The sequence below is a fragment of the Epinephelus lanceolatus genome, chromosome 6 (assembly GCF_041903045.1).
Source record: "Epinephelus lanceolatus isolate andai-2023 chromosome 6, ASM4190304v1, whole genome shotgun sequence".
Classification (NCBI taxonomy): Eukaryota; Metazoa; Chordata; class Actinopteri; order Perciformes; family Serranidae; genus Epinephelus; species Epinephelus lanceolatus.
In genome coordinates, this window is record NC_135739.1 from 12,132,285 (window position 1) to 12,159,009 (window position 26,725).

The 26,725-nt window shown below is 40.8% G+C and overlaps 2 protein-coding genes across 5 annotated transcripts in view; both read right to left on the reverse strand.

The window, feature by feature from the left end:
• The window catches only part of tjp3 (tight junction protein 3), a 41,770-nt gene extending 39,790 nt beyond the window's left edge, over positions 1 to 1,980 (reverse strand). The window contains exon 1 of the mRNA XM_033621745.2: positions 1,798 to 1,980. The gene's annotated coding sequence lies outside the window, so the exon portion shown is untranslated. The remainder of the gene's footprint in view (positions 1 to 1,797) is intronic.
• Positions 1,981 to 4,855: 2,875 nt separating this feature from the next.
• The window catches only part of sbno2b (strawberry notch homolog 2b), an 81,742-nt gene continuing 59,872 nt past the window's right edge, over positions 4,856 to 26,725 (reverse strand). For all 4 annotated transcript variants that reach the window (XM_033621655.2, XM_033621653.2, XM_078168632.1 and 1 more), the window contains 26 exons: positions 26,285 to 26,390; positions 25,970 to 26,130; positions 25,712 to 25,845; positions 24,855 to 24,945; positions 24,531 to 24,674; positions 24,313 to 24,430; positions 24,115 to 24,220; positions 23,772 to 23,925; positions 23,477 to 23,653; positions 22,436 to 22,533; positions 21,748 to 21,830; positions 21,353 to 21,535; positions 21,041 to 21,162; positions 19,575 to 19,706; positions 19,318 to 19,453; positions 17,243 to 17,355; positions 15,543 to 15,614; positions 14,728 to 14,836; positions 14,550 to 14,621; positions 14,290 to 14,433; positions 13,834 to 13,928; positions 12,297 to 12,389; positions 12,061 to 12,192; positions 10,435 to 10,511; positions 9,938 to 10,128; positions 4,856 to 9,454 (listed from right to left, as the gene is read on the reverse strand). In XM_033621655.2, the coding sequence (XP_033477546.2) occupies positions 8,259 to 9,454; positions 9,938 to 10,128; positions 10,435 to 10,511; positions 12,061 to 12,192; positions 12,297 to 12,389; positions 13,834 to 13,928; positions 14,290 to 14,433; positions 14,550 to 14,621; positions 14,728 to 14,836; positions 15,543 to 15,614; positions 17,243 to 17,355; positions 19,318 to 19,453; positions 19,575 to 19,706; positions 21,041 to 21,162; positions 21,353 to 21,535; positions 21,748 to 21,830; positions 22,436 to 22,533; positions 23,477 to 23,653; positions 23,772 to 23,925; positions 24,115 to 24,220; positions 24,313 to 24,430; positions 24,531 to 24,674; positions 24,855 to 24,945; positions 25,712 to 25,845; positions 25,970 to 26,130; positions 26,285 to 26,390 (4,239 nt within the window). In that variant the 3' untranslated portion in view covers positions 4,856 to 8,258. The remainder of the gene's footprint in view (positions 9,455 to 9,937; positions 10,129 to 10,434; positions 10,512 to 12,060; positions 12,193 to 12,296; positions 12,390 to 13,833; positions 13,929 to 14,289; positions 14,434 to 14,549; positions 14,622 to 14,727; positions 14,837 to 15,542; positions 15,615 to 17,242; positions 17,356 to 19,317; positions 19,454 to 19,574; positions 19,707 to 21,040; positions 21,163 to 21,352; positions 21,536 to 21,747; positions 21,831 to 22,435; positions 22,534 to 23,476; positions 23,654 to 23,771; positions 23,926 to 24,114; positions 24,221 to 24,312; positions 24,431 to 24,530; positions 24,675 to 24,854; positions 24,946 to 25,711; positions 25,846 to 25,969; positions 26,131 to 26,284; positions 26,391 to 26,725) is intronic.

Sequence of the window (26,725 nt, forward strand, 5' to 3'; positions counted from 1 at the left end):
TGCATCGAGTACTCTCCCAAATCTCTCTCCCATAAAAAGTGATGTGTATTGTGAAAACATTTTTATAAGTCAAATAGTTAATAAAATGCAACATACTACAACCATTTTTTGTTATGCCCTTTTGACAGATAGATAGATAGATAGATAGATAGATAGATAGATAGATGACTTCTTATATACGTTCCGACTGGTTCTCGGGACCCTTAAATTGACGCCCAGACGGGAGCAGCTCAAACCTTATTACCAAAGTGAGAATATCAACATGCCACATGACTTATTTTACAACTTCTGTGTCAAGTGATGTTTTTACTCTCTGCTCTGTCCATTCTAGTTAATACAGACCAATTAAAATAGTTGTTTCATGCAAAGCACATTTGTTGCAACAACATAATAATGTGTTTGATGATTGGCTGCAAATATTTAAAGATCCCAAGACGTAAAACCGTATTCGTCCCATTTTACCTTATGTCTCAAATCACCTAACTTCACTCTAGGGTTGCTGCGATATACCGGTCTCAAGGTAGGCTATATCGTGATATAAAAGTTGACAGTCAACACACTGTGTCCATTTCAATTACGCCCCAAAACTATGGAACACACTACCCGTAGATATCAGGGAAGATAGCTGGATAAATATTTTTAAAAGAAAGCTAAAAACTTATCTGTTCACTTTAGCCTTCAACTAGCTCTGACTTTCCTGATGCATGTCTGAAACTCTTTCTTTTTACGCTTTTACTTTCTATTTACACTTCAAGCTGCTGTAACAACTCCATGATTTTATGAATCACTTAATCCATGTTTTAAACTGTTTTAAATGTCCTTTTATATTGAACTGCCCTGTTTGTTTTATGTCCATTATGTCTACTTTCATGTGAAGCACTCTGGCCTTACTGTAAAGCACTGTGTGCTGCATTTTGACATTGAATCTCTCCTTTATTTTAGTAATTGTCTAAGAGAAGAACAAAATGGTTTCAAGTTTCAATTATAGGAATGAAACATTTATTCAACCAACAACAAACCTTCTGTTTTCAGTTCTTTAAGGTTAATTCTGACTGATAATGATATAATTTCTGTAACACCATGAGATTATGATATTTCCTGAGATGGGTTTTGTACCATGGAAACCTCATGGTGCACCCCTATCCACAAAAACACACAGCTCTCTTCAGGGAGAGAAAGATTTACCTAGAGCCAAAATCTGGGACTCAAATCTTGAAACACCAAAGGGAACTTTCCACAACAAGGCAGCCATCCTTAATCAGTCTAGACCATCAGTGGAGACTCTGTTAGGAGTCAAGGTAAAGGAAGACGCAGCTGTTTGGGAATGCAAAGTCGAAACTATTGTGAAACACTGAGACAGGCAGGTAGAAACTTGCATCTGTGGCAGAACCAGTAAGGTGAGGGAGAGTGCAGCTGACAGTCATCTCACACACACACACATATAAATAATATGTTTTTAACACACCACACACCATGAGCACAACCACAGCTGACTTTCAGGCCTGTAACTGTCCTCAGTTACTCACGATGAAGGATATTTTATGAAGCTATCAGGCTGTTAGTCCTGTAAATATCCATATGCTATAATCTTTGCTAGCTAGCTCCGTGGCTAACATTAGCAGCCATTTTGGGTCTAATTTATACATAAATATACTAAATTATCTTTAAAGTTAGTCCAGTAAAATGTTCAACATGTTAAATGTTTCTTTCTAACCTCTCCCCCTCCTCGTCAGACTGATGATGTGGGCTGACAGCCATGCTTCACCTGTGTATGTACAAGCAGTGAAGCTAACGTACCTGTTCACTTCCGCCCTGTAGAGTTTGTCTCACGCGACTCGTCCAAGTTTTACAAACGAAAAACAACAACTCCTGAAATCTTCTTTAAAGTCTCGCTTCTTGTTCGCGGTGACTGCTCCTGTACTTTGAAAACTTTCTCCTAAATCTTCCTGAAAACAGGTGCGGAGGAGGAGTCCCAGGCTCCACGTACAGGTGAGTTTCACGACGTCATCACGCGAGTGCCGCGTCGCGGACAGGAAGTTGGTGCTCCTCATAAATAAATCCTCCACCCAGTTTTGGTTCAGATAAGAGATGCCTGAAAACAAATACACAGGGTGCAGTGGAGGAATAAATACTGTATATAAATTCAATTTTAACTTCTTGTACTTTACTTATTATTTTATATTTATAAATATATATATTTATATTAGTTTAATTTCATGCCACTTTGTACTTTGACTCCACTACTCTTCAAATGGAAATATTGCACCTTTTAATCCACTACAATTTTTTAGTAGCTTAAATTATAAATTACTTTACGAATTAGGATTTTTGCACCCAAAACTTAGGCTATCAAAATGTACAAGTGTAGCTGAAACTATTGGTTGGCTGACTGGTTGATAATAAAATAAAATAAAACAATTAAATCAAATTACATTAAATTAAAAACAAAAACAAAATAAAATGAAAACATTTGCAACTATTGTGAGGATCATTTAACTAATTTTTCAAGCAGGTTGGCTGACTGGTTGATAGTGAAATAAAATGAAATAAAATAAAATGAAATGAAATTAAATGAAATAAAATACAACAAATTAAATTAAATTACATTAAATTAAAAACAAAAACAAAATAAAATGAAAACATTTGCAACTATTTTGAGGATCATTCAACTAATTTTTCAAGCAGGTTGACTTGACTGGTTGATAGTAAAATAGAAAAAAATAAATTAAATTGAAATAAAATAAAATAATTGAATCAAATAAATTAAATTACATTAAATCAAAAACAAACTATTTTGAGGATCATTTAATTAATTTTTCAAGCAAAAAAAAATCCTGGTTCCAGCTTCTTAAATAGGTTATTAGTATTCTCTGGGTTTTTTCCCTTTTAATTATAGTGAGTGATTACATTTATTTTAATTTTTCTACACCGTACTTTTACTTTTAATACTATAAGCAGATTTTCCTGATTGTACTTTGTACACACTGTTAGACTACTTAAGTAACATTTTTGATGCAGGAGTTTTACTTGTAAGTCATGCTTGAGTGTTTGTTAGTGTAGCATTAATATTTTCACTCAAGTAAAGCATCTGAATACTTCCTGCATCACTGAATAAATATACACATGGATTTTTTGCCGATAACCGATACTGATACTGATATATCCACATCCTTCCTCACCTAACTTTAGTGATCATCAAGTGTCTTCTGTAGTAGATTAACATCATATTATACATGTATACTCTTATTGTGATGGCCCACCAGCAGATGGAGACATGAAATACAATGCTATTGAATGTATGTAATATTCATTCATGGTGGAAAGTAAGACAAAGCATGTTGGGTGATTCTATTCATTTTAAAGCTGATATTGGCTGATACAGATGACGTGCCCATACTACTGTGTATCCCTAACACAGGATGTTTCTCAAGTGAGGCTGAGCTTTTTGTAATTGTCACAATTTATGTCTTAATTTGGCCTAGTTTTAATTTGAAAACAGGAAAAGTACAATGGTTAGCCTCAGCTTAACAAATCCAACCATAAATCTGATAACTTTTGCAGAAGTTTACTTCATTAAATTGCATATTACCCCTGGGCTTTATTGTAATATGATGGGAACTTGAGATATGAATACTTTTTTTTTTTTTTTTTTTTTTTACAAAATGCACTACAGAAATGTTAAGTCTTTAGTATAAGTGTGAAAATGTTGTAAATAAGGGGTGTCAAACATACAACCTGCAGACCAGAACCAGACCGCCAAAGGGTCAGATCCAGCCAACTGGATGATTTTGCACGGGGTGGCAGTAGCTCAGTCCATAGGGACTTGGTTTGGGAACTGTAGGGTCACTGGCTCAAGTCCTCGAATGGAGCATGGACTGGAGCTGGCACCGCTGAGGCATCCCAAAGCAAGGCACCAGACTCCCCACTGCCCAGAGTGCCCGTCCAAGGCAGCCCCCTGACTCTGACATCCCTCCACTTAATGTAAAGGTCTTGGTTGAGCATGTGTGTGTATTTTGGGCCTGTGTGTGTATGACAACAGTGAAAAAATTAATTACCCCTCAAGGATTAATGAAATATATCTTCTTCTTCTTCTTCTAATAGTGTTACATTTGTGAAAGCCAAGAGGTGCCAGGTTTTAGGAGCAAGTTAAAACAATGTTGGTGAAACCCTGTTGCTAATGATCCCTGGAGGGAAACTCACAAGCTACCCAGCAGTATATAAAGTAAATAAAATTAGCCCCACCTTGATGAGCTGCAACATTAAAGTGATATAAACATTACTGCACAAATGATTAAGATCCAGTAACTTGTATTATTCTGAAATGTGTCATTCACTCTAATGAGTACCTTTACTTCTGGTACTGAAGTATATTTTGATGCTAGTATTTTTTGTACTTTTCTATCTATGTATAAAAGGACTTTTTCTTGAGTTAAAGATCTGAGTACTTCTTCCCCCACTGCACCGATACACACATTCCTTAAAGGCCCCTTATCCTGCCTCTCCCCATTGCCCCCAAACATGTCTCTGTCAGGACACGTTCAAAGTCAAGATTTTCTTCAGTGTTTTGACTCCAGCAAGAAATATTAATGACAGTCCTTCACACAGCAGCTTTAGCTCATGAGGCCTCTGGGTCTGTTTCAGTAGGCGTGTTCGATAACTCACCCACGACTGTGAGACGTTTATCAAATGATGTCCAGGTGTAGTGTGATACTGATACTGGAGTAACAGTTCTGCCTTCACTTTTTGTTTCATCTCTTCAGTCTATTTTCTATGTTACGTGTTTAAATGTCACACACGCTGCCTCAGTAACCTGTGCAGGAAAGAGTGTGACGACCCCAAAGAACAAAAGACTCCGTTTCAGCAATCTTCAAGTTTTTATTTGTTTACAAAGTTAAGATTGCAATTTCATATAGTCCTTCCTTTAATGAGTAGAAAACCTTTTTAAAGAATTAGTCGAAAGGCACAAATTTTACAATATATACATTTGGATCTAAATTATAAATATATAGAAAACAAAAGCACAACCCAGAATAAAAGTGCTGAACACAGTTTCTTTTTTTTTTTTTTTAGAGAAAAAATATGCTTTGTTTAAAAATACATACAATCAGTAGCATGTTTTTTGTTTTTTTTCTGTTAGCAATAAATTATGTTGAGTGATAACATGTATGTAATATGCAAACGGTGGAGAAACAAAAAAAAAAGATGGTTACAGTATACACAGAGCTATCCATCAAAGATCCGAGAAAACAACAGGCTTGCAACGCTCAATCATAACCAACAACAGAACAGTAACTTGATTATGCCATTCTTAGTGCAAAATGATAATAATAAAACGATAAAAGGCCTAACTACACTATGACTACAAATTAAAACAAAAAGCTTTTTCTTCCTAGAAATGCGGTCCATATCCCTCAAATGCATAAAGCTTTATTTGTTTGACTATAAAACAAAATCGAAGGCAAATCTTTTGCAGACTGGTGTCTGGGAATGTGCCCGATGAGGAATATTCAAAGCAAAATTAATGATTGTACCAGAAAACAAGCTATACTAAGAAGCTGCAAATAAAAATAAAAGAAGCGTGTACAAGAATCGGAGATACTTTGTGTCTAAACTAGAACATGTGTTACACTGAGGGAGGGGCGGGCTTGGACAGATGCATTGCACATATAAGTATAACTCAGGTGCGAATCGACTCGAAACATCTGTCAGCTTTAACATGAATGAACACAAATGAAAACAGAAAAAAAAATAATGTTCCTTAAAAAAGAAACAGCCTTTGATCTTTGCCCTAAGAAGGCATAAACATTACGAATCACCGACATGTTCACAAGGACAAACAACAAACCCATCACATTAAGTCTAAAACATAAATACAGCAAGAGTCACAGCACAGTTAAGAACAAAATAGCACATGTACTGGTTAGTTTCACCACTGTTAGAAGGAGAAATGATATATTTCTGCTAACGCCCCGCCGTTACACCTCTTGTAGGTTTCTTCCTGAGATTGATAAAAAGATCTGATATCTTAGAGCCAGTAACTTTAGGGGTGCCCGTGGAATACTTTGGTATCTCTCTGCGAACTGGAGGCCTGACAAAAGGTCTACGAGTCGGAGAAACGATTTTTATTTGAGAAACAAACTGAAATGAGCAGAAATAAATCCAGACGCTGTACAGCAGTACAGAACAGTGCAATCTTATTTGGTGGCAGGTTATAATAGAATTTGTCTTATAGTAATCTTGAAAACTAGAAACTTCCCTGACCAAACATTTCGTCGACTACTCTAATAAGCAGGATAACATATCTAAAATCTAAATATCCCTTAAATATAAATAACAATAACTTTTATAATAACGATGACTAAAACATCAAGAACGCATTGCGCTCATCCCGTGAAAACTTACTATACAAAGGTTGTATGCATTGTTGTATCTTGTTTAACTAAAGACTATGAAGCACAAACAGAAATAAGAAGATTCATACCATGCAAAGGTAACCACAAAGCTTTGCCTGTTGAGCGTAAACAGTACGTAGGCATTTTCTGTTTCACAACAAGTGTAGAATATGGTTTTATTGCTTCTAGATCACTTGAACTTAAACCGAGATTTTGTCACGAACTCACTACAGTGCATCGTTTTCACACAAAGATGACCGGATCTCACAGGTTTTTAAATATCATACACAGTGAACATCACACGTTCGCATATTTCAAGTGTTTTTACGCCTGAAATGGAAACAAATTTAAAGGTCCAGCGTGAGGCATTTCGGGACGTCTATAATATTCATATCTGTGTTTTCATTCTTTTATAATCACCTGACAATAAGAGTTGTGTTTTTGTTTCGTTTCACTGCTAAATCTTGCACGCTGGACCTTTAATGAGACATCTGCGTCCTTTTTCTTTTCAGACCTCACGGCGATAAAAACTTGAAATTCTTCGTCATCCACTGAAACTTAAAAACTAATTTCCATACGTTTGTTGGTCAAAATGACACAAAAAAAACCAACAACAAAGCACTCGAGACTTTCCTGAGAAATTCAAAATCAGATAAAACCAGGAGTCACATCACTAAATGCTTACAAAAAAAAAAAAAAAAAAAAAAAAAGGGTGAGAATTTTTTTTTTGGACACAATTTTTTTTTTTATCCGCACCGCTTGATAATCTGTGCCATGCTGACCATGTAGCACATTGTCGCATCAACAGGCAGGGACAGACGGACACAGAAAAAAAAAAGGGACGCCGCTCTTGTTTTGGGAGCAGCTACACAGACAATGATACGAGCACATACAGGCTTAATGGAGGCTTCTTCCTGAAACCCACCACCAGCATAGTGTAACACAAACGACGACTGACTGACTGACTGACTGACTGACTGAAGGGGCTAAAAGTTAAATACAAATATACCATATTTAAATTAAAATGAAAACCAACGCTCAAGAGTACAAATCTATACATTAGGCTACACGGATTTTTTAAACACTGCATTGAAAGATTTCTCCAAAGGCACTGTTTGCAACAGCAGACTGCTCTTCCTCTCCCTTTTTCCTCACACTAGTGTTCATACAAACCGGGAGAGAAACAAGAGGGAGCGCGCAGAAGAAAAAAAATAAATGAGGCATTTCATGGCTAATCAGCTAAAAAGATTTCATCTGTTGTTTTTCTCATCTTCCAGTTCGATGCGATCTTTTGTTTCACTCAAACCAAGCCTTGCATACAGCCTTGTTTTAGTCAAGACAAACGGCCATGAAGCGGAGTAACAGTAAAGCAAAGTCTAAAAGATGCGGTTTCAATTGGTGAAAGGCATTTAGAGCTTCCAGCAACTTCACCAATCATACCTCGTAAAATCAGCAGCGGGAGGTTCGTTAAAGATTTCCACACCTTGATGAGTGAGCTTTTGTTTTGACAGCTCGTATGTTCAATAAAATACAGTTTGTTTTTTCACTTCTTGTTTTTTTTTGTTGTTGTTTTGTTTTTACAGCTGCCGTTCGTTGTGGAGGACACACTTTGGTGCAGAAATCTGATATTGACGGAGCCCGCTAACACAGCCTCAAGCAGGTGAACGCTACAGGTGGATAAAGAGAAGGGTGAGCCGAGTGCAGGACAGGCAGTGACGTGACTATAGGCCCTGAGGGGAGAGGGAGTAGGTCCGAGGGTGCGATCGTAAGACAGCAGCAAACAAGACACAATCTGCTTTAAAAGACGAAACAAAAAAAAAAAATTACTTAAAGAAAAGTCCAGACGAGCCGTCGCTGTTTAAGCTCTTACTCTTGTGGCCGGTACTTAATGACAGACTTGCGGTCTGGCCCCTGCAGCATGCTGTTCAGAGCCTCGCGAACGTCAAGAGCGCCGGAGTGGCCGTTGGGTAGGGATAGAGAGTCTGGCTGGGGGAGGAGATAGTTGGAAGAGAAGTGAGGGGAGGAGTTGGAAAACAAAGAGGAGGACGAGGACGGGCTGGAGAAGAGAGAGGAGGAGGAGGATGTCGGGATGAGGGCAGATGCGGGCAGGAGGCCAGTGTGTGAAACCAGGTTGTTTGAAGCGGATGACGTGGAGGAAGAGCAGGAGGAGGTAGAGGATGAAGGGCTGGCTTTCTGTGCGGGCATCTGTGGAGACAGGGGCAAGTCAAGTAAACCTAATAAGTCTTGGTGGTTATTGGCGAGCAGGTTGTGGTTCTGCTGCTGCTGCTGCTGCTGCTGCTGTTGTAGCAAAAGAGGCTGCTGTATTTGGGCACTCGGTGCAGTCTGAGAGATCAGAGACTCCAGATTAAAGTCATCTCCGAACGCTGCAGAGTGTCCCGCCAGACTGTCCAGATTCAATCCGCCCTCTGTGGTGTCCGGCGAGGGCGACGGTGAGCTCACAGTCAGGTCCAAGATCTCGTCCAGGGGATTCTTGGAAGACAAGTTGGGAGACAGTGTGGTCTGATGGAGTGGAAGTGATGGGCTCTTCAGCTGTGGGAAAGCAGACAAAAAGGACTGGGGGTAAAACTGGGAGTAACTGGAGCGGATGTTAACCGTGTTGGGGACGGCGCCCTGGTTGGCGGGGGTGGAATTGGTGCTCCAGCTGTTATGGGTCCTTTGCTGCGTTTGAGTGGGGTTTCTCTGTAAGGACAACAGGGGTCGATTCTGGGAGGACGGCTGTAAAGCGGACTGGGCTTGCAGTCTCTGCAGCTGAGAGACGCCCCCAGTTTGTGTCCTTTGCAGAGCATTTTGGTTCAGTTTCTGTTTGAAGATCTGACTCTGGGCCAGAGACTGAGCCAGGGACTGGGTGAGCATGGGTTTAGGGTTGAACAGATTCTCCAGGAGGTGTTTGTTCTCCTGCTCCATTTTGCGCATGCGCTCCTCGGCTAGCCGCTGCTCCACGGCCTGCTGCTCCCTCTCCTTCCGTCTCCTCTTTACCTCCTCGTCCATTAGCAACAGCTCCTCCCGCACACGGGCCACGCAGTTCTCTGGGATCTTGATGCCTGGGGGAGAGGAAGGGTACAGTCATGTCAGAGTTATCAGTGAGGAAAATACTAAAAGACTGTTGACTAAACACTCGGACACTGTGTATTTTTCTGTGTGTAGCACATAGAAATAAAGACCAGACACTGAATAAACAGCGAGTATCCTCACATTGTTGAGTTAACGTGGATGTCAAGCTGAATTGCAACATGTTATGTTTCGTAAATGTCAGTTACGGTCAATGTCGCACTCATTAAAGTTCACAAGAGCTAAATATGGAATGTGAGTGACAATTTCATTTCCTCAATCTGTCATATAGAAGTGTCAGCACTTTATCAACATTGTATTATAACATCCAAACAACCCTGTGACGTCTGGGAATGCAAGTTCATATTCTAGGACTTCTCCTTTATCACTTTTTCCAGAATATCCCCACCAGTGTAGAGTGTGAGAGACACCAGTTAAAATGTGCACTGTTAGTAAAGTATAGGGGATGTACTGACCAACTTGCTTGTTATGTTGTTTTGTTTTAAGGCGGACGATCTGCAGGATGCTGGAGCTGGTGATGTCAGACACCACATCGGAAACACGCTTCCACACACGCAGCAGAGCTCCACACAACATGTGGTACTGACGGAGGCGCATGCCCTGCAGACACTCCTGACCTTCCTCTATTTTCTTACACTTCCCATTCCTGCAGAAAGGAAAGGAAAGAAAAAGTCAAATGTTTTATGCAGACAACAAAAGAACCCACAAGTTTCTGTCTCTTTGCCAACTATGCTCCGTCCTCGCATTTTAAACACAGTCCAGTGGTCGGCTGGTGACGAGGGCACATGTGAGACTCGCAGGTTATTTCTTCATGACTAGTTCTCAGGTGATCTGTAAATCCCTGGGAATGGCATCTGACCTGAAAACCACCCTGGCTGAATCCTAATGAGTTCCAGCCTGATTGGATGCATTGAGCCATTAATCCCGGGGGACACTGTGGATTCCGACTTACCAGTTGGCATGGCTACACTTCTTGAAGGAGAAGGTGAACTGGTTCTCCCAGCTGTCTCTGGCTTCCTCTGGAGTCACCTGGTAAAGGGAATGTGCGACACCGAAAATCAGCAAAGAAGTCCACAGTTGGATGCAACACAATTACACAGCTTTAAAAATACATATTTACCGACAAGCAATAAAAAGGTGTCTTTAAAGTCCCCCTCCAGCCATGTTTTGTGTATGATTAACATTTAGTTTAACATATTTTTCCCACATGAAAAGTTTGTTAAACTCTGACAAAGGGGCTGGAAGGAGAACTACTCTTTCTCCTTCAATGACAAAGTCTGGATCAGGCCTCCGTCTCTTTCACCACTGCTGCTGGCGAGAGGCTTCACTTTTCACATTTCACATTTCAATTCAGTTTGACAGGTATAAGAGCGAAACGTGCATGTTAGTGTTAAACAAAACATCAGAGAGATTGAGCCGTACATGTTTGAGCCTGTCAGACCGACACTCAGATAAGGAGTCTGATATGCACACAAATCTGCAACTAGGAGATGTATCAGAATGGTAAATGAGGTTAGCATCATTTTGATAAGGCTAACTGGAAGTGGCCGTCACAGCGCTGGTGTTTGTGAAACATACAATGGTATCTGCTATGATGGGGTTCTTGGTAGATGTTGGAAGGAAGCTCCAGGGTCTGGTTTACACCTACAAACTCCACACTCAACCATGTTTGCTGTCAAAACTTTCACTCTGCTAATGCTAACCCATTCTCTGTACTTCATGTTCGATCTGTGCTGGATGTTTTGGGTTTTTTTGCTGGAGTTGTGTAAAAGTGTGGACATTGCCCCCTTAAGTAGAGTGAAAACACCTTTCTAGTTACAATTTTTGCACAGATACAAGGCAGTATAATCAAGGTCAGACATTTTAGGGGATATATAAGTAAAAAAATAAGAACATTTTTGTGTGGAGAAGGACTTTAACCTTTGACCAAAAGTCATATCATAGTTTCATCTCGTTTATAATCCTTCACTGTGTCATAGAGGACTATTATGTTCTGTGGGCTTGTGGTAAAAGGTTATTAATCATCACCCTGTTGTTCATGTGGAGACAGGAAACAGGTTCAACTTTAACAAACAACATGACTATAAATTAACTTTATACCCCCACTGATATACTCTTTTAATTTTTTTGCCAATCACATTTTTGTCAATGAGTTTTAGAGTCTAATATGTTGCCACATTGTTCAGCTCTGAAGTGCCTGGAGTATCGCCTGGTTCAGTACTCTTCAATGGCCACAAGGGGGCATCAGACTCAATATACAGTTTACTTTAAACAGCAATTTCAGATCAGAGGAAAATGACAGTCCTGAAAATCTCCGGCTTTGTCTTCAGTCAAACCTTCCCCATCATCAGAAAATGTTTTTATAAATTTATGACCTTGTTATTCTTTAAAAAACAAACCATAAACTTAAAAGACAACATCTGTGAGAATAAAAGCAAGCTCAAACATGACCTTTGATCAAAGTACAAAATGTTTTTTCCTCTCCACAGTATGGAGACATTATTCAGTGAACAGACACAGATGTACAGACGCAGTGATGAGCCTAATTGATTCACCACCAGACAATTGAGCCAATTACCTTTCGGTAACGTTGATGCAAGTTGTCCAGACTCTCGGGGTGGGTCTGCTTGCCAATATTCGGCTTGTAGACGATGAAGTTCTTGCCTCTTCCTTGCTCGGCTAGCAGCACACATGGGTGGTTACCTCGCAGCTGTGAAGAGGGAACACAGAGAGTTAATTAAAGTCTCTGTTAAATAATAAATCATATACATACAGTGCCTCAGGTATAGTTTGCTTACAGTAGCCTGGACTCACCTTCAGGGACAGGTAGAATCCCTCCTCAGGACCGCTGAGCTTCAGTGACCTGTTGTAGGCCTCGTCCCAGGGCATGCCTCTGTCCACACTGATCTACAGGGCAAAAAGCATCAGAGACTAAAGCATGTGCTGTGGAAGAGGAGGAACCAAGCAGCTATGCAACCACACACTGCTGTCCTGAAGGCCGTGTTGAGTTAAGACCACCTCAACTGAGACCAAGTCATGACCGAAACCAGTGTATCGAGACTGAGACAAGACCAAGACCAAGACCAGACATGTGTGAGTTCCACACTGCATGACACCACTAAATAAATTGTAAAATAAACATGCAAACCATAGACGTTCCTCAAATTGATCTAAAAGATTCACATTTCCATAGAAACACCCACAGAAAACAAATGAAGATTCCTGTTCATGCATCTCTTTGCATGGATACTGCATAAATGTGTGTGTATAGGTGTACCATGAGAAATGTCTTGACAAAATAATAATTTCATGTGTTAATTTCCCTTTGTTTTCTTTAGGCAAACAAATATTAACAAAAACTAAGGATCTGCAGTTGTGGTCTTGACCAGTCTTAAATAAAACCCAGAGTCCTCTGTGTCTGAGACCAAAACAAAAAACAGTAAAAATGTGGTCTAGCACAAGAAGAGACAGAGACCTCCAAAAAATGGTCTTGAGAGATTACGACACTGTCTGAAGGTGAGACAGACTTTTGCACAGACACCCAAAAGTACTTCTTCTAACATTCAAAACACACAGTGAATAAAACTTAGTGTCTACCACAGTCATGCGTGTACCTGACACACTCTCTATACAAATTTGTACTAGCTGTGCAGCATTCTGCCTGACTGCCAACTTTGAAAGTCAAATGCAGCTTAGTCTGCAGCCGACAGCTAAAAGCAGAAGATATCGGTAATTATCCTGTTCCCACCTGCCACTGGTGTCTATATAGGCCTCGCAGCCCTGGGCTAAGTCTGTGTGATAACAGTCTCACTGCTGGCAAAGTGACATCAATCATCATATAGTGCAGAGGAAGCTACTTGAGTTACAGCTCGGACTGCAGGTTATGTGGAACATTTCGCAGGTCTCTTTGTATGCAAAACCATGTCACGAAAATCTCCATGAATTCACAGTCACTGGTGTTTGCTACTTAATCTGTGAGGATTGCTCAGCTGCCATTGAACATGAACTTTTAATTGCCCTGGTCTACTTTGGAGCCAAAAGGCCCGACTGGATTTAACTCAAAAGACAGAGCACAAGGTTTGCATTTTTTAGGCATCATGTATATTCATAGAATCACTTCTGGTTTGTGATGTGTGACGCCACAACATCAGCACGGGCCTGTAAATGTGCCTGTGCCCACGGGACTGTCTGATGCCCTTCTGGTGGCTGCTACATCCTGCATACTGGCCGCACAGCATTGCTGACGTGTTCTTGGTTTGTGCAACACAACTGTTAATTTGGCTGTAGAGCACCTAAAGATATTATACAACAATATAACAATATACTCTACGTGAGGTTATGAGGTGCCTACCTTATAGAGAACAACCTGTCCATCCTGAGGGTTTCCAACTGTCAGGAAAGTTTCCTGCTTCTCCTCATAGATCTCATCGTTACCTGGGGCAAGGTCTGTCAGAGACACAGGAGAGCCAAAATAATTACTCACATTAGAAGAATAGCAGCCATTTTTCTTTTTAAATGAGTCCCTTAAGGGCCAATCCAGTTTAAGGTTTGTTGACAGACAATTGAAGAAAGGAACTCAAACTGCTCTCAGTGTTTTACAGCCCTTCAGATGCAATGGATTTATAACTAACATTATTATATAGTGTTGGTCTGTTTTTAATAAGCCTGTCAATTTATTTCAAGCAGTAAAGCACATTTTAATCTTGTGTTTTTACTGTAAGTGGATGGGTTTGTGTTTCAGATCACAAATTAAACTACATTCAGGTAAAACAATGCTGTGTTTTAAGTCACATAATGACATCCATACCTAGGATTCCCATGTCATATTTGCCCTCCTTCTTATCCTTCTCGATTAGGTAGTCAAAGTTGTCAGTGAAGTACTGGAAGAGATAGTTCTGCTTGTGGACCTCCAGGCCCAGGATGCGATTCAAGAACTTGGTGATGCTGCAGTCTGAGATAAAGACACAACACAGACCAGTTAATACAGCCGATTGTGTGTCGACAGATGAACAAAGAACACGTTATTACCTGCATGCAATATGCCTGCATGCCTCTTTGGTACTCTACCTTTCTCAGTACTGATCCCAAAGCGAGGCTCCCTACAAAAGATGCCCACATCCATCATTCCGAGTTTCATGTCTGAAAATAAAGAAAAACATTGTTGTGTCACCGATCAATCTCAGTTAACTTTGTGCTGGTGAAGCTGTTCTCCATTTACAGACAGTCAACCAAAGTTCGAACATACCTCTGAAGAACATGGCCTCACCCCCGGGGTAGCCTTTGGGAGGGGGCACCTTGTTCTCTATGTGGCCAAGGATTGCTTTGGTGATTTTATCCAGAGCCTTGGTACCATACTGCAAAAAATGGGACATGTCATTGTCACAGAAGAATTTTCTTACACGGCCCATTGAGCAGCTTTGCAATGCAAATCATCAGTTAGAAAAATATCCTGTATACCGCTTTAAGTATGTAGGACCTTTAAGAGTTTAAGATAAAGGGATAAAGGTCCTTAACTGCGTGTTTTTTTTTAAAGTTTTGATATCATTCTTTAGCTTCTCACTGGTGTTGCTTATAAATTCAAAGCTGAACATTCAAATGTTGGTCATAGTATGTATGTTTTAGGGTCAAAATGTTCCTTCTTTAAATGTGTCCCCATGTGACCTGACGCAGGTCTCTGTATGATGATGTTGACAACCTTCTCATATGTTAATAGTAACACAGTAACACAAACTAACTAACTGATCGAGGCAGTGGAAGACCTGCAACTCCCATCTTCTGTAAAGTAAAATTACTATTGCTGTCAAAGGTGTCTGGTGGCTTTGAAGACAATGATATAATGGCTTCAGTTCCCATTCAGAAAGGGCTGTCTGGCGGCGATGTAAAGCGGTGAAAACACTACACTGACTATAGGTAAGTACCTCATACAACCTCATTTAAAATAATCTAAACTAACCCTTTAGTTATCATAATTATCATTCTTCATTTGCCCTTTAGCGCAGAGCCATGCTTTGACACTTAAAGGTCAAAATTTTATTTTCAGTGGTTGTTTAATTTGCCTACCTTGTTCTCAAAGTTGTACTTGCTCAGATCTCTGGATTCTGTGGCTCTTCTGTCTCCATGAGTTAATGCACCCTGCAAAAAAAATAAAAATAAAAATAAAAAGGTTAGCAACAGTTTTATTATTAGTATTAGCAGTATTACAGCCTGCAGAGCAACATCACAATAATACAGCTGGACAAAGTGACGTGAGATAAACCTGTGCTCACTGTTGATCCTTATAGCAGATAATAGCCCTCTCATTCATCAATTCTACTCTTTAAAATGTATATAAGAGATGGAGTATTTAACATGATTTTTGGGCGTATGTTACTGCATTGAGTTTTTATAATCTGGCCATTTCATATGAAACATGCTATGTTGAATCTCCTCCGCAGGCAACACTTTTAATTACCTGAAAATCTACAACCATGTAAAGCAAATATGTTTAATAGGTCTGATATAACTTTGGTATTTACTAGTGATATGAAAGTACAAGTTAAAGAACCAGTTAAAGAACCGGGGATTTAACCTGTGCTAGTAGTATCGTATGAATGTCAAACTCTTTCAGGTGCAGATACATTGACTCTGCATCGCGTGCATAAAGCAGCACCAAGTGAAAGCTTCATTACACAGACACACACCAGATAGTGTGACTACACAGCCTGGTCTCTGCCCAAGGTATCGAGAGGAAACGCATGAGGTTGAGGTGTGAAGCGAAACTTTTTCTACACCTGCCTACTGACATAATTTTGTGCCTCAATTGACCTTAAAGCTACTTTTAAGTGACAGAGACGCAAGACGAAAATGGATGAAGAACCATAATTTAAACAAAGCCCATGTTTGACCTCCATTGCAGGGATGCAAAGGCAATTTCAGAAGAAGAAGTCAATGGCAGAGCAGCCTTGTAACCAGCTGCTGGCTCTGCCCACACAAAAAAAATGCCTTGAGATACCAAAACAAAGGAATGTCTTTGCCAAATATGACTTCACTGCTGATCTGGAGTCAGCCGGTCGCGAAGGTATTCAGCGAGTCTGTTTGTGTGTGTGTGTGCATTTGTGTTGTATCGGGTTCAGGCAGGCATGCAGACGGGATGTGACCTATTCTTGATGCGGATTTACCGAACACGCCTGGCAAACAAATGAAGGACTTTCTGGAACCACCATCCCATGGCACCCTCCTTAACGTTTTCCCACAAGAACTGTCATGCTGTGTCACTATGGAAATAAATGACTGCGAGTGCTGAAATGCACTGATGATTGTGGAAAATAAACTGAGGGTTATAAATTATCCAGGCAAGCTCCTTTTGCTTTTTTCTGCTTATTCAGTTTTCCATTATTGAGATGGAGAAGGGAAAGACCCCAAGTCTCCTGAGGTTTGTGGAGAGAAGTTGATGTAACTTCAAGCGAGCCGACAACAAAACAGACTCTGTGGAGAGCATCGTGGCCAGGGAATACCCAAGGAAACAGGAAGGACAGAGAGCGAGGGCAGGGTGAGGAGGCAAATGGCAATGAGTCGATGGCAACCCCAGAGCACAACAATCAATAAACACATATCCTCTCTGTTTACAGTGGAACAATTCTTTTCACAAAACAAGATGAAAAGGGTGATTTTCCTATGAGACAGTTTTCAATCAGTTAAAAGGAAATAAAAATACTGCGAAATGAAAAGCAAACCCAACACCCACACCCACACAAACACATCTGTAAGGCTTTGATATTTACCAGACTCTCGAGTCTCTTAGCCACAATGGAGGCAAACCGTCTCTCCCCAGCCAACTCTGAGATGAGGAAGATGTACTCTGGGGCCGTCACCTGATTGGACCGATGGGTGCGACCTGGAGAGACAAGGAAAAGATGATAAGACAGAATTTATACAACTGACAGGATTCCCACGCATTTTTTCCATGACTTTTCAAGGACTCATATTAGTGCTACGTTATGTCAGCAGCTACAGAAAATAAATGCTGTAATGTTGCATTGCTTGGGAGGTAATCTACAGAGGATTGATATGTTAGGGGTCACAGGGGCACGGGCAATTTAGAGTCACCAATTAACCTGCATGCTTTTGGACTGTGGGAGGAAGCTAGAGCACCCAGAGAAAACCCACACGGGGAGAACAACTCCGTACAGAGGGGTTCACCCCGGGTTCAAACCAGGAACCCTCTTGCTGTGAGACAACAACAATGCTAACCACTGTACCACCGTGCATATACATCCTGTGATATGAAAACAATTTCACACCAACTAATCTCTGGTTTCAACACACTTTATCAGCATCAACAGACAGGCGAAATTCATCTGAACACAGGCTGCTTATTAGAAACAGAAAAGTAAGACGGGGATATTCTTGGAGACACGAAAACATCTGCAACATCAAATGAGATCTGATCTGAAGTAAATCTGATATTTACACTCTGATTTCCCCCTCGGGGATCAATACAGTCTTCCTCCTCTTTGAGAGAAGATCCCCTGCTGAAACAGAGTCTTATTCACTAACAACCCCCAAAAAAAAAATTTCCCCGAGGTTTTTCAGCGGAAGCCGAGGAGAATTCCTTAGAATTATTGGAAATAAATACGGGTGTGAGTGTATTTGTACAATGGGTGAGTGTGTGTGTGTGTGTGTGTGTGTGTGTGTGTGTGTACATTAACCTGCCAAACAAGAATTAAGAGTTTCACACTAAGCAGGAAGGCTGCTAATGAAAAGAATTACTTAAGCAGTTTGCTAATTACGGCAAACAATTTATTCATCCACTTCTCCGTGCTGGTGTGTGTGTGTGTGTGTGTGTGTGTGTGTGTGCATGTGTGTGTGAGCTGAAGCATTCAAAAATAACATCTAATGTGTGAGGAGACAGAGAGCTTATTTTATTAAGTCCTGATACTAAATACAACTGCTAATATTAAGTGACAGACTAAACAACAGCAACCTTTATTAGTATGAAAGATCAAATGTTTAGACTGCACCATGTGGCATAACTGAACGCAGCCACAACCTCATATTACCAGTAGTATTTTAAGACAACATTTGTCCTGGTCCTAAACATGAACGGAAAGGAACTACTTCTCTACGAATTTCTCTTTTAACATTCCTGATATCCTTTGACCCCACAGTTGCAGCATGCATGTAGACAGCAGTCAATACTAGAAACCTGAAGTATGCATGACAGATAGAAAAGTCCCTCCCATCTTTCAGCCTGTTACAACATCAAGTGCAGCAGCAACAAAAATGCAACTCATTCACAAATAACTTCAGCTGATTAAAAACTATCACTATGTGAGGAAATGTTGAGGCTGGTTTATTAAAGACAAATATATATTAAAGATATTATTAGCAGCCAGCAAGAAAGCCTTAACATGAAAATGGTTACAGACCGAGCCTCCAACAAAGACTGACTTGATAGATGTTGTGACAAGTGTTCAAAGTATGGAGAGAATGACTTTGCTAATCCTACGGGTTGATAAGTTCTGGCAATACCGGGAAATATAGATCGTGTTTGTGAACATTTCTTCTGCCATGTTTTCACTGTATTTCTATGCTTCTTTACAAAAAAAAAAGAAATATTTGGTGAGACCAACTTTGTTTTAGGGGTGTTTTGACATTTGTTGCTATGGTAACGGAAAATAATACTGACTTACATGTAAAAACCAATGAACAACTTCGAAATACTTTGAAAGACCAAAGATTTTGTGGACAAAAAACGTACCTCAGCCAGTGTCAATGGGAATTTTTTTTTTTTCCCAAGCATCTACTTCCCTTTACTTCTGAAAGCCTCATTGTAAAATTACACTTCCTGACTCACCAAATTGCTGAATGGCCCTGTCTGCACTCCAAGGCAGCTCCAAGGTCATGTGGACCCTGCGCCTCTGGTTTTTCACTCGCTTGTCCGCCTGCAGGGAAATCCCAGAGCTGGCTGCCTCTGAGATGATGGCCACATGCTGGAGAAAAAAAGAGGTTTGGATTATTAGCGAAGACTGAACAATGTTATGAAGTCATATATTCTTGGCAGACAACTCATGAGTTTTCATATGTAAGCTCTACTTGATTGGTGTATCTGACCTTCTCTCCACTCATGAAGCGATCCTTCTCCTTGATGTTGATGTGGTCGATGGTGAGACCCTGCTCAGCCCGTGACTCGTAGCGGACGCTGCCATCAGGACGCCGCACCACACGACCCTTACGACCAGTCATCTGCAGAAAAAATATTCATCACATTGACACTTAATACATGTTTTCAAAGACATGTTGCTTAAAGAATAACATCTGTTCTTTATTTTTTGTGCTTGTGTGAACACTGATTTAAGAGGTGACACGTGGAGAACAGTCAAACAGTGTGACTTTTTCCAGAGCCGATACTGATTATAAGTAATCAAGGAGACAGATACTAATATATATTTGCAATAAAAAAATGTAAAATCCTGATTTCAATGTGTATGCGGTCCATTTGTAAGATATCTTAGTGGCAAAGATTTATCTTGTGTGTTGGACGTAAGGGAGGAAGCATAATCACAACCTCAGCACCCCCAGTGTAAATTATTATTATTTCTCTTCACCTTTTTCTTTTTAATTTAATATTATATTTACCGGCGTTATTATTATTTTTATTCATTGTGGCTGTCTGTGTTCCTATTTCCTTATTTTTTTATACATGTGTGTGAGTGTGTATTAATTTTTCAGTTGCTTTTATACAGCTTGTCACCGTGTAAGTCTGTATTTTAAAACATTCACAAATTTGGTATTCTATATGTTCTTTTCTTTTTGTATGATGTTGAAAACCTAATAAACAGATTGTTGAAATAAAAAAAAAAAGAAGTAAAATGTTAATGTCAAATTTTAGAATAACACAAACCCAAACACAAAACATTGTTTAAATGGCTTTATGCATGTCTAATTAAATAAAAGCACCATATTTATCCCCATGCTGATGCCGTCTTTGCATAAACTGCAGACTGGCTTCCTTGGTTGAGTGTTATACTCACATACTGCACTTACAGACCTTTCCTTTAGTGCATATATCAAGAGAAGGAGATCATGAAGCCCGTGTTACTGTATAATTCTCAGGTTTATAAGTGTATGAACTAAACCGCAGACTGAAGTCTCTACTCACAAAGACAAAAAGAGTGACGCTGACTCATATTCAAGGGTCCAGCACAGGGTGACAGTGCATCTGCAGGTCTGCATTATATACCTCTGGTGTTTGAATTGTCTGTATCATCGCTGCTGCTTTTTTATATGCTTTTCAACTATAATAATCTGACCTGCACTCAGGCGTCGTCTCACTCTTTTTTTCTGTCCTTGTAGTTCTCATGCTTATAGACCTGAAGTTCAGTAACTACTATTAGCGGAAACACTGGGTGTTCTTGCAACTTCAGCATAAAGGATTGTGGTGTTTATTACAACTTCAGTAGCATCTGCAGCCTCAGAGTCGATTCAAAGCTCCACCGGATGCTGAAAGTCTTAGTTGGTCGACCCCTAAAAGATTGATGAGGCCAGAGAGTTTCTAGTTCAGTGTCTTAGACTCGTACCTCTGAGACTTTATCTGGTCCTCCGAACTTATCAATGAGCTCATCCAAGGTATTGAGAGGTAGTTCTTTTCCCAGCTCGGATATTTTATTGAGGAGGCCCTGCTTCATCTCCTCTATCCTGGCTGTGAATAGGAAGCAGAGAGATTAACCATGTAGCCCTGACAGACAGGAATCACAGAAACAACAGGGCATGGGAGGAAGCTTCATTGTCTAGACATGCATCTGTTTGATCCAGACCGGACACACCCACTTATGCTAAAGTATCTTCCTACTGTCAACACAAACCAAAGAAAAATAAAGACATCTCCCTACCTGTCTGACAGCTAGTGTGGTTAACAAAGATGACATCATCATTGTCTAGCAGGGAGTCTGGTGAGGAGTTGGAGTCCGTGTCCATGCCGTCGGAGTCACTACTGCTGTCGTCGCTGATGTTGATCACACCGCCGCTGTCCACGATGTGCTTGGGTACCTTGGTCTGGCGACCTCTAGGCTTCCCTGATTGGAAACCATCACATGATATTAGAGTAAGAAATAGGAAGTGTAGCTTGACAGCACTTTGACTTTTGGGTAAAGGCCAAGAAAAAGAAGCAGACTGCAGTTTACTGTTAAATTAGACCACAGGGCGAAAATCTTGAATGGGATCTGTTCTATTATTATCTATGGTACACATGCTAGCATGGTGTGACGTCTGCATCCTCCTCACTTACGTTTTCTCTTATTCCCTGGTGCCTTCTCCCTCCTCTGTTTCTCTGAAGGGAAATGTTTCGTTACAAGAGACTGGAATACTCCCCTACAGGAAGGAGGAAGAGAGAAAGAGAAACTTTTATTGACAGTTGTGAAAGTTAGACACTCTATACATTCCTGATGTGTCCTCGTTATTGTTATCAGGTGTTGACAGGCTGATGAACATGTGTGAGCCAATACACCCAAGCCTTTAGGCATGTCTGCTGCGAAAGCTTTAGGGTCAGACAAGTTCAGAGCACTCATCGCCTGTATCCTCCCTTTCTTGTTTTTCTTGGATGTGCCATTTCGTAATTAAATAGCTGCTAATAACTAAGGAGACTGTTTGGTTTAATTGAGGATAAATGCTGAGGACTGTATGCATGACTTCAATACTTGTACAACATGTTCTTTATAGAATATGCAAATCATTAGGCTGTTTGATGAAGCAATGAAATAAAAACCCACAGACTGCTGTGGCCTCTGGCAAACGAAGAGTAATCCTGCCAAATAAGGTGAAAGGTATCAGAAAAGCTTTCCTGCAAAACTCTGTTGTTGTGAGTGAGCATTTAGCTGCTCACACAGTGCTGTAACCCACAGAAAACATATCGCTGTTTTAGTGTGTAAGGTAATAACAGAAACAAACAAACAACAGAAAACATTTCTTTCACTCACTCTGCTGCAGAGACAAATCTGTCGAGATGCCCGTCATTTTCATCCAGGACTTCTCTGGTGCGGGATTCACCTGTAGACTGCAGCCCGATAACGATGCACTGCGGTGGAGGAAAACAAATACACATCAACAACTGAACATGTCTGCTGTGTTTCCTGAAGTAAATTCCATTGCGGACACATTCCTGGCACCGTGATAGCATATATTATGACATCCATGGGGAAATAAAATGCTCTCAACTCAACCTGTGTACAGGGAAGTGCAAAGTAAAATCTTAAAGGGACACCTCACTCGACATTGAAATACATATTTTCCTCTTACCTGTAGTGCTATTTATCGATTTGGATTATTTGGTGTAATTTGCCAAGTGTTTAAAATAAAGGCCTTGATAGTATCCTCTGACATACACCTGCCAACTGAATCACTATGCAGAAGGAAGCGTGCATCTTCTCACAAACGAGAGACATGTGCTTGTGACAGTGTGAGAATGTTAGCTAGCTCAGTGGAGCATGCTTCCTTTAGTGCGATGATAGAAAGAAAAGAAAATAGTTCCTGTGTGAAACTGCTCATGACAAGGTTTGTAGATTATCTTAAATTATCGGGCCATGATTTCTGGAAAGAGACATTGCTGTTGAGTTTTAAATATGTTTTGTTTTTGCGGCGCTTTGAGCAGTACAAGCCGAGTGCCATCCATTGGAGAGGAGGCAGACATCTCTACAGCCGATAATCTTCAACACTCTGCAACTCACACCAAAACAATTTAGACTGATAAACAGCACTACAGGTAAGAGGAAAAACCTGTATTGTTGATTTTGGGATGAACTGTCCTTTTAATGACCCTCATAGATCCAACAAATGACATCCAATCTCTACTTTTCCTGTGCAGACAAAGCAAAGTATTGGCAAAACTGTACTTAGTATTCTGTCCTTGAAGTTCTCCTCACTTATGCAACATCTATAGAATTTCATTTCATGCTTGGATCTTGCTCTGGGTCATTTATAGTCCTCTAGATTATACATACTATATGACTCAGTGTTCTGACCTTTCCAGCCTGCAGCTCTTTCTGAGCCAGCTCCACCAGGCAGCGGACCTTGGCAGCGATACAGAGGTATTTGAAGAAGCGCTGGTGAGATGACCAGAACTGCCCCCATAGAGACTTCCTGCTGACCAGGCCCAGCTCATCAGCTGCACGCATGAACACCTGCAACGCCTCTGCCCACTGGACACAGATTGCAGATGTAAACAGTCACTTTAAAGTACAGCGTTTGTTTTTTAACTCTCACACACACACAACCATAAGCACGCACTAATATAACTGACGCAGGTATGATACTAACCAGTTTGGCAGCTTTGTTATAAACCAGTTTGAAGTCACTGTCCAGTCCGATCTCTTCAATGCGGAAAGACACCCCTGAGAAGCTCAGCTGCCTGGCGATGTACATCCCGCTCACTTTCATGTCCATGGCAACAATCTCCATGGCACCCACACCTCTGTTTACAAACAGCATATAAAATATTCAAAATAACTCAATCACAGATCAACCAGCCGTAACCACAAACTGATTGTAAGGTATTTTAACCAGTGAGCGTGGCAATTTGAAGATATGTATTCACATGATTGGAAGGCAATCAGAAAACACATGACTTCTGAGGGAAGTTCTACATGTCGCCATTACAAACCTTTTCTCGATGGCATGCAGGAAGTCATCAAAGGCTCTGAAGGGCGTGCCTTCACCCCAGATTCCCAGGCGGCTCATATAGATCATGTTCTTTGGCTCAGAGGCACCTGGGGTGGAGATGGCACAAATATGTATTCTAAACTCCTCGGCTATCTTGCATTTATGTGACAATTGTGTGTTTATCTGCGTGTCGGCCTACCTGTGGCACTGGCGTACACCACTCTGGCCCGTGGCAGCTTGTTTTGCAGGTCAAGCACTGCCTTACCCATCTTTGTAGATGTGGCATTCTTGGCTTTGTGGCATTCATCAAAAATGATCTGAAATAAGGAAAGGTCAAGGGCAAACAACGCAGACATGGAACACCAATTTGTGTTTAAAAAAACTTTTAGACACGAGGTTGGAAGAATAAAAGGATACAACTCCGTCAAAGTCTGGCTTGCACCAGTCTAGAATCTGTTTTATTCTCGTCCGGTGCTGCCCTCCTGCCTGGCTCTCTCCAATCAGCGCAGAGTAAGTTGCAAACAGGACTCCTTCTGAGGTAGCTGTGTCTCCATACTTAATCTACAGTAACAAAACAAAGATACAAGAGTATTAGTGAGATATGTGTGAACAATTGCAGAGACACACTGTCACCAAATATAGCTGCTTTCCTTTCCTGCTTGGATGCACATGTAATTCAAACATCTGCCAAGAACATAACTCATTCTCTCAGCTTGTCACGCTAACTTCACCAGGACTCACCTTGTTTAAGGCATGCACAGGAATAGTCGGTGCATCTATGTCTTTGAGATCTCTCTCTGCATCGAATTTCAGGTCATTGGATATGCTGAACCTGAGGGCAGGACAGGACAGTCAGTAATTCAGTTGGCTTCTACACACACTAGCCCAGTGTTTAGTTCACACTACACAACTTTATCCCTGGTTTTCCGCTTGCTGGCAGTTTTTGGAGCTCCCTGGCAAAAGCTCCAGACCAGAGGCGGATCGGCACTGCCTCTGCGCTGGCAAATCGGTGCTCAAGTGCTATATATGAACTGTTCAAATATGCCAACTGAGAAGCTCAACAATGCATCACAGAACTCTCCAGATATCTAACTGGCTAAATATACGAACCTGTTGGGAACTTTGTCGATGAGCTAGAGCCAACGAGAGTGCAAGACACAGGTTTAGGAAAGAAGCAAGCAGTGCTTTAGTGCTTTCAAAGGTGCGTGTGTGTTTGAGAGGGAAAGATGAGAAGGTGGAAGGTGGACTATTGCGTGCAAGGTTTCCACTTGGAGAATCGCTTTGTCACTTTTTGACTTTGATATTTTCTAAGCCACCCCCCACACCCCGCATTGTGGTTCGATCCAAGCATCACAACATACTCATCAGGCATTCCTCCAGGATGCGTGACACCGGACACTGTTCCGTCATGTAGTTTGAGAACTATAATGACTTCAAGGCTCCTGATTACAAGACAGTATGTTGTGTAGTGTGAACTAAGCTTACATGCTCAGTTCCCTGGCATAAAACTGGATGCAAAACACAATTATATAAATCAGTAATTGAAACCCAGTGAAGGTTTCAAACTGGTTCTGTGATCCCCGTAGGAGGTCTCTTACCATAGTGCTTTCTTCCTTCCTTTAAGGTAGTTCTCCAGGATGATTCCTGCCACAGTGCGTCCTTTTCCGACCCCTGCCCCATCTCCGATCAGGAAGCCTGCCCTCTGGTTGTTTTGAAGAATAACCTCGTGTTGCTGAGGGCGCACAAAGAGCAAATGCATGAACAAAGATGCCTGCATAATCAAAACATCAATCATTCATAGATCCGAAATGAATAAGTGCTTCATGTACTGTGTGTACGTGAGTCTGCGTGTGTACCTGGCAGGCATAGATGATGGCCTCTAGCTGCAGAGCAGACAGCAGACCACAGTTAATAGTTGACTCAGGGATAGACAGAGTGTATGTGATGTCAGGAGGAGGGACACTGGATAGCGTGTTGGTCTCCACCACTATGTCAGGATGAGAAATTCCTATAGTGGCTGAAAAGAGGAAAAACAGAACAGCAGTTTAAAGAAGGTTTTTTTTTTTTCAAACATGTTAATAGCAAACTGTGTGAGTGTCATGCCTTATTAAGACGAAAAGTGTGCATGAATTAAAGGGTAATAGATGTAGACATTCAGTCTAGTGGCCTACATTTGGAAGGTCTGTACTCAGCATATGTGTCTACATGTCCCAGTTCCTCTGTTTCCTCTTCCTCAGCATCCTCTTCCTCCTCTGGGGGTGACTGGGTTCTCTGAGGCTGGGAACACCAAAGAGATTTTAGTGGTGTAATTCACATTAATAACACCCACATTTGTGAATTACATTTCATGTTTCAGCCTAGGTGAAGACAAGTTAGGAAACAGCTAGAAGCCAGGGGCAGGTGAGGTGTTATTAAAAGGTTCGCACAGCACATCTAGAGCTCCTTATCAGGGAATGTTAACAAGTCCAACATTAAAATAACAAAAGATGTTAAAAAGTGTGTAAACCAGCTGAAGCAGGATGAATGAGAGCTTTGAAACATGCGTGTTACTGAAGACAAAAGAGTGCTTTACATATTCAGGCAACGCTAGATTATCTGAGAAACCGGAAATG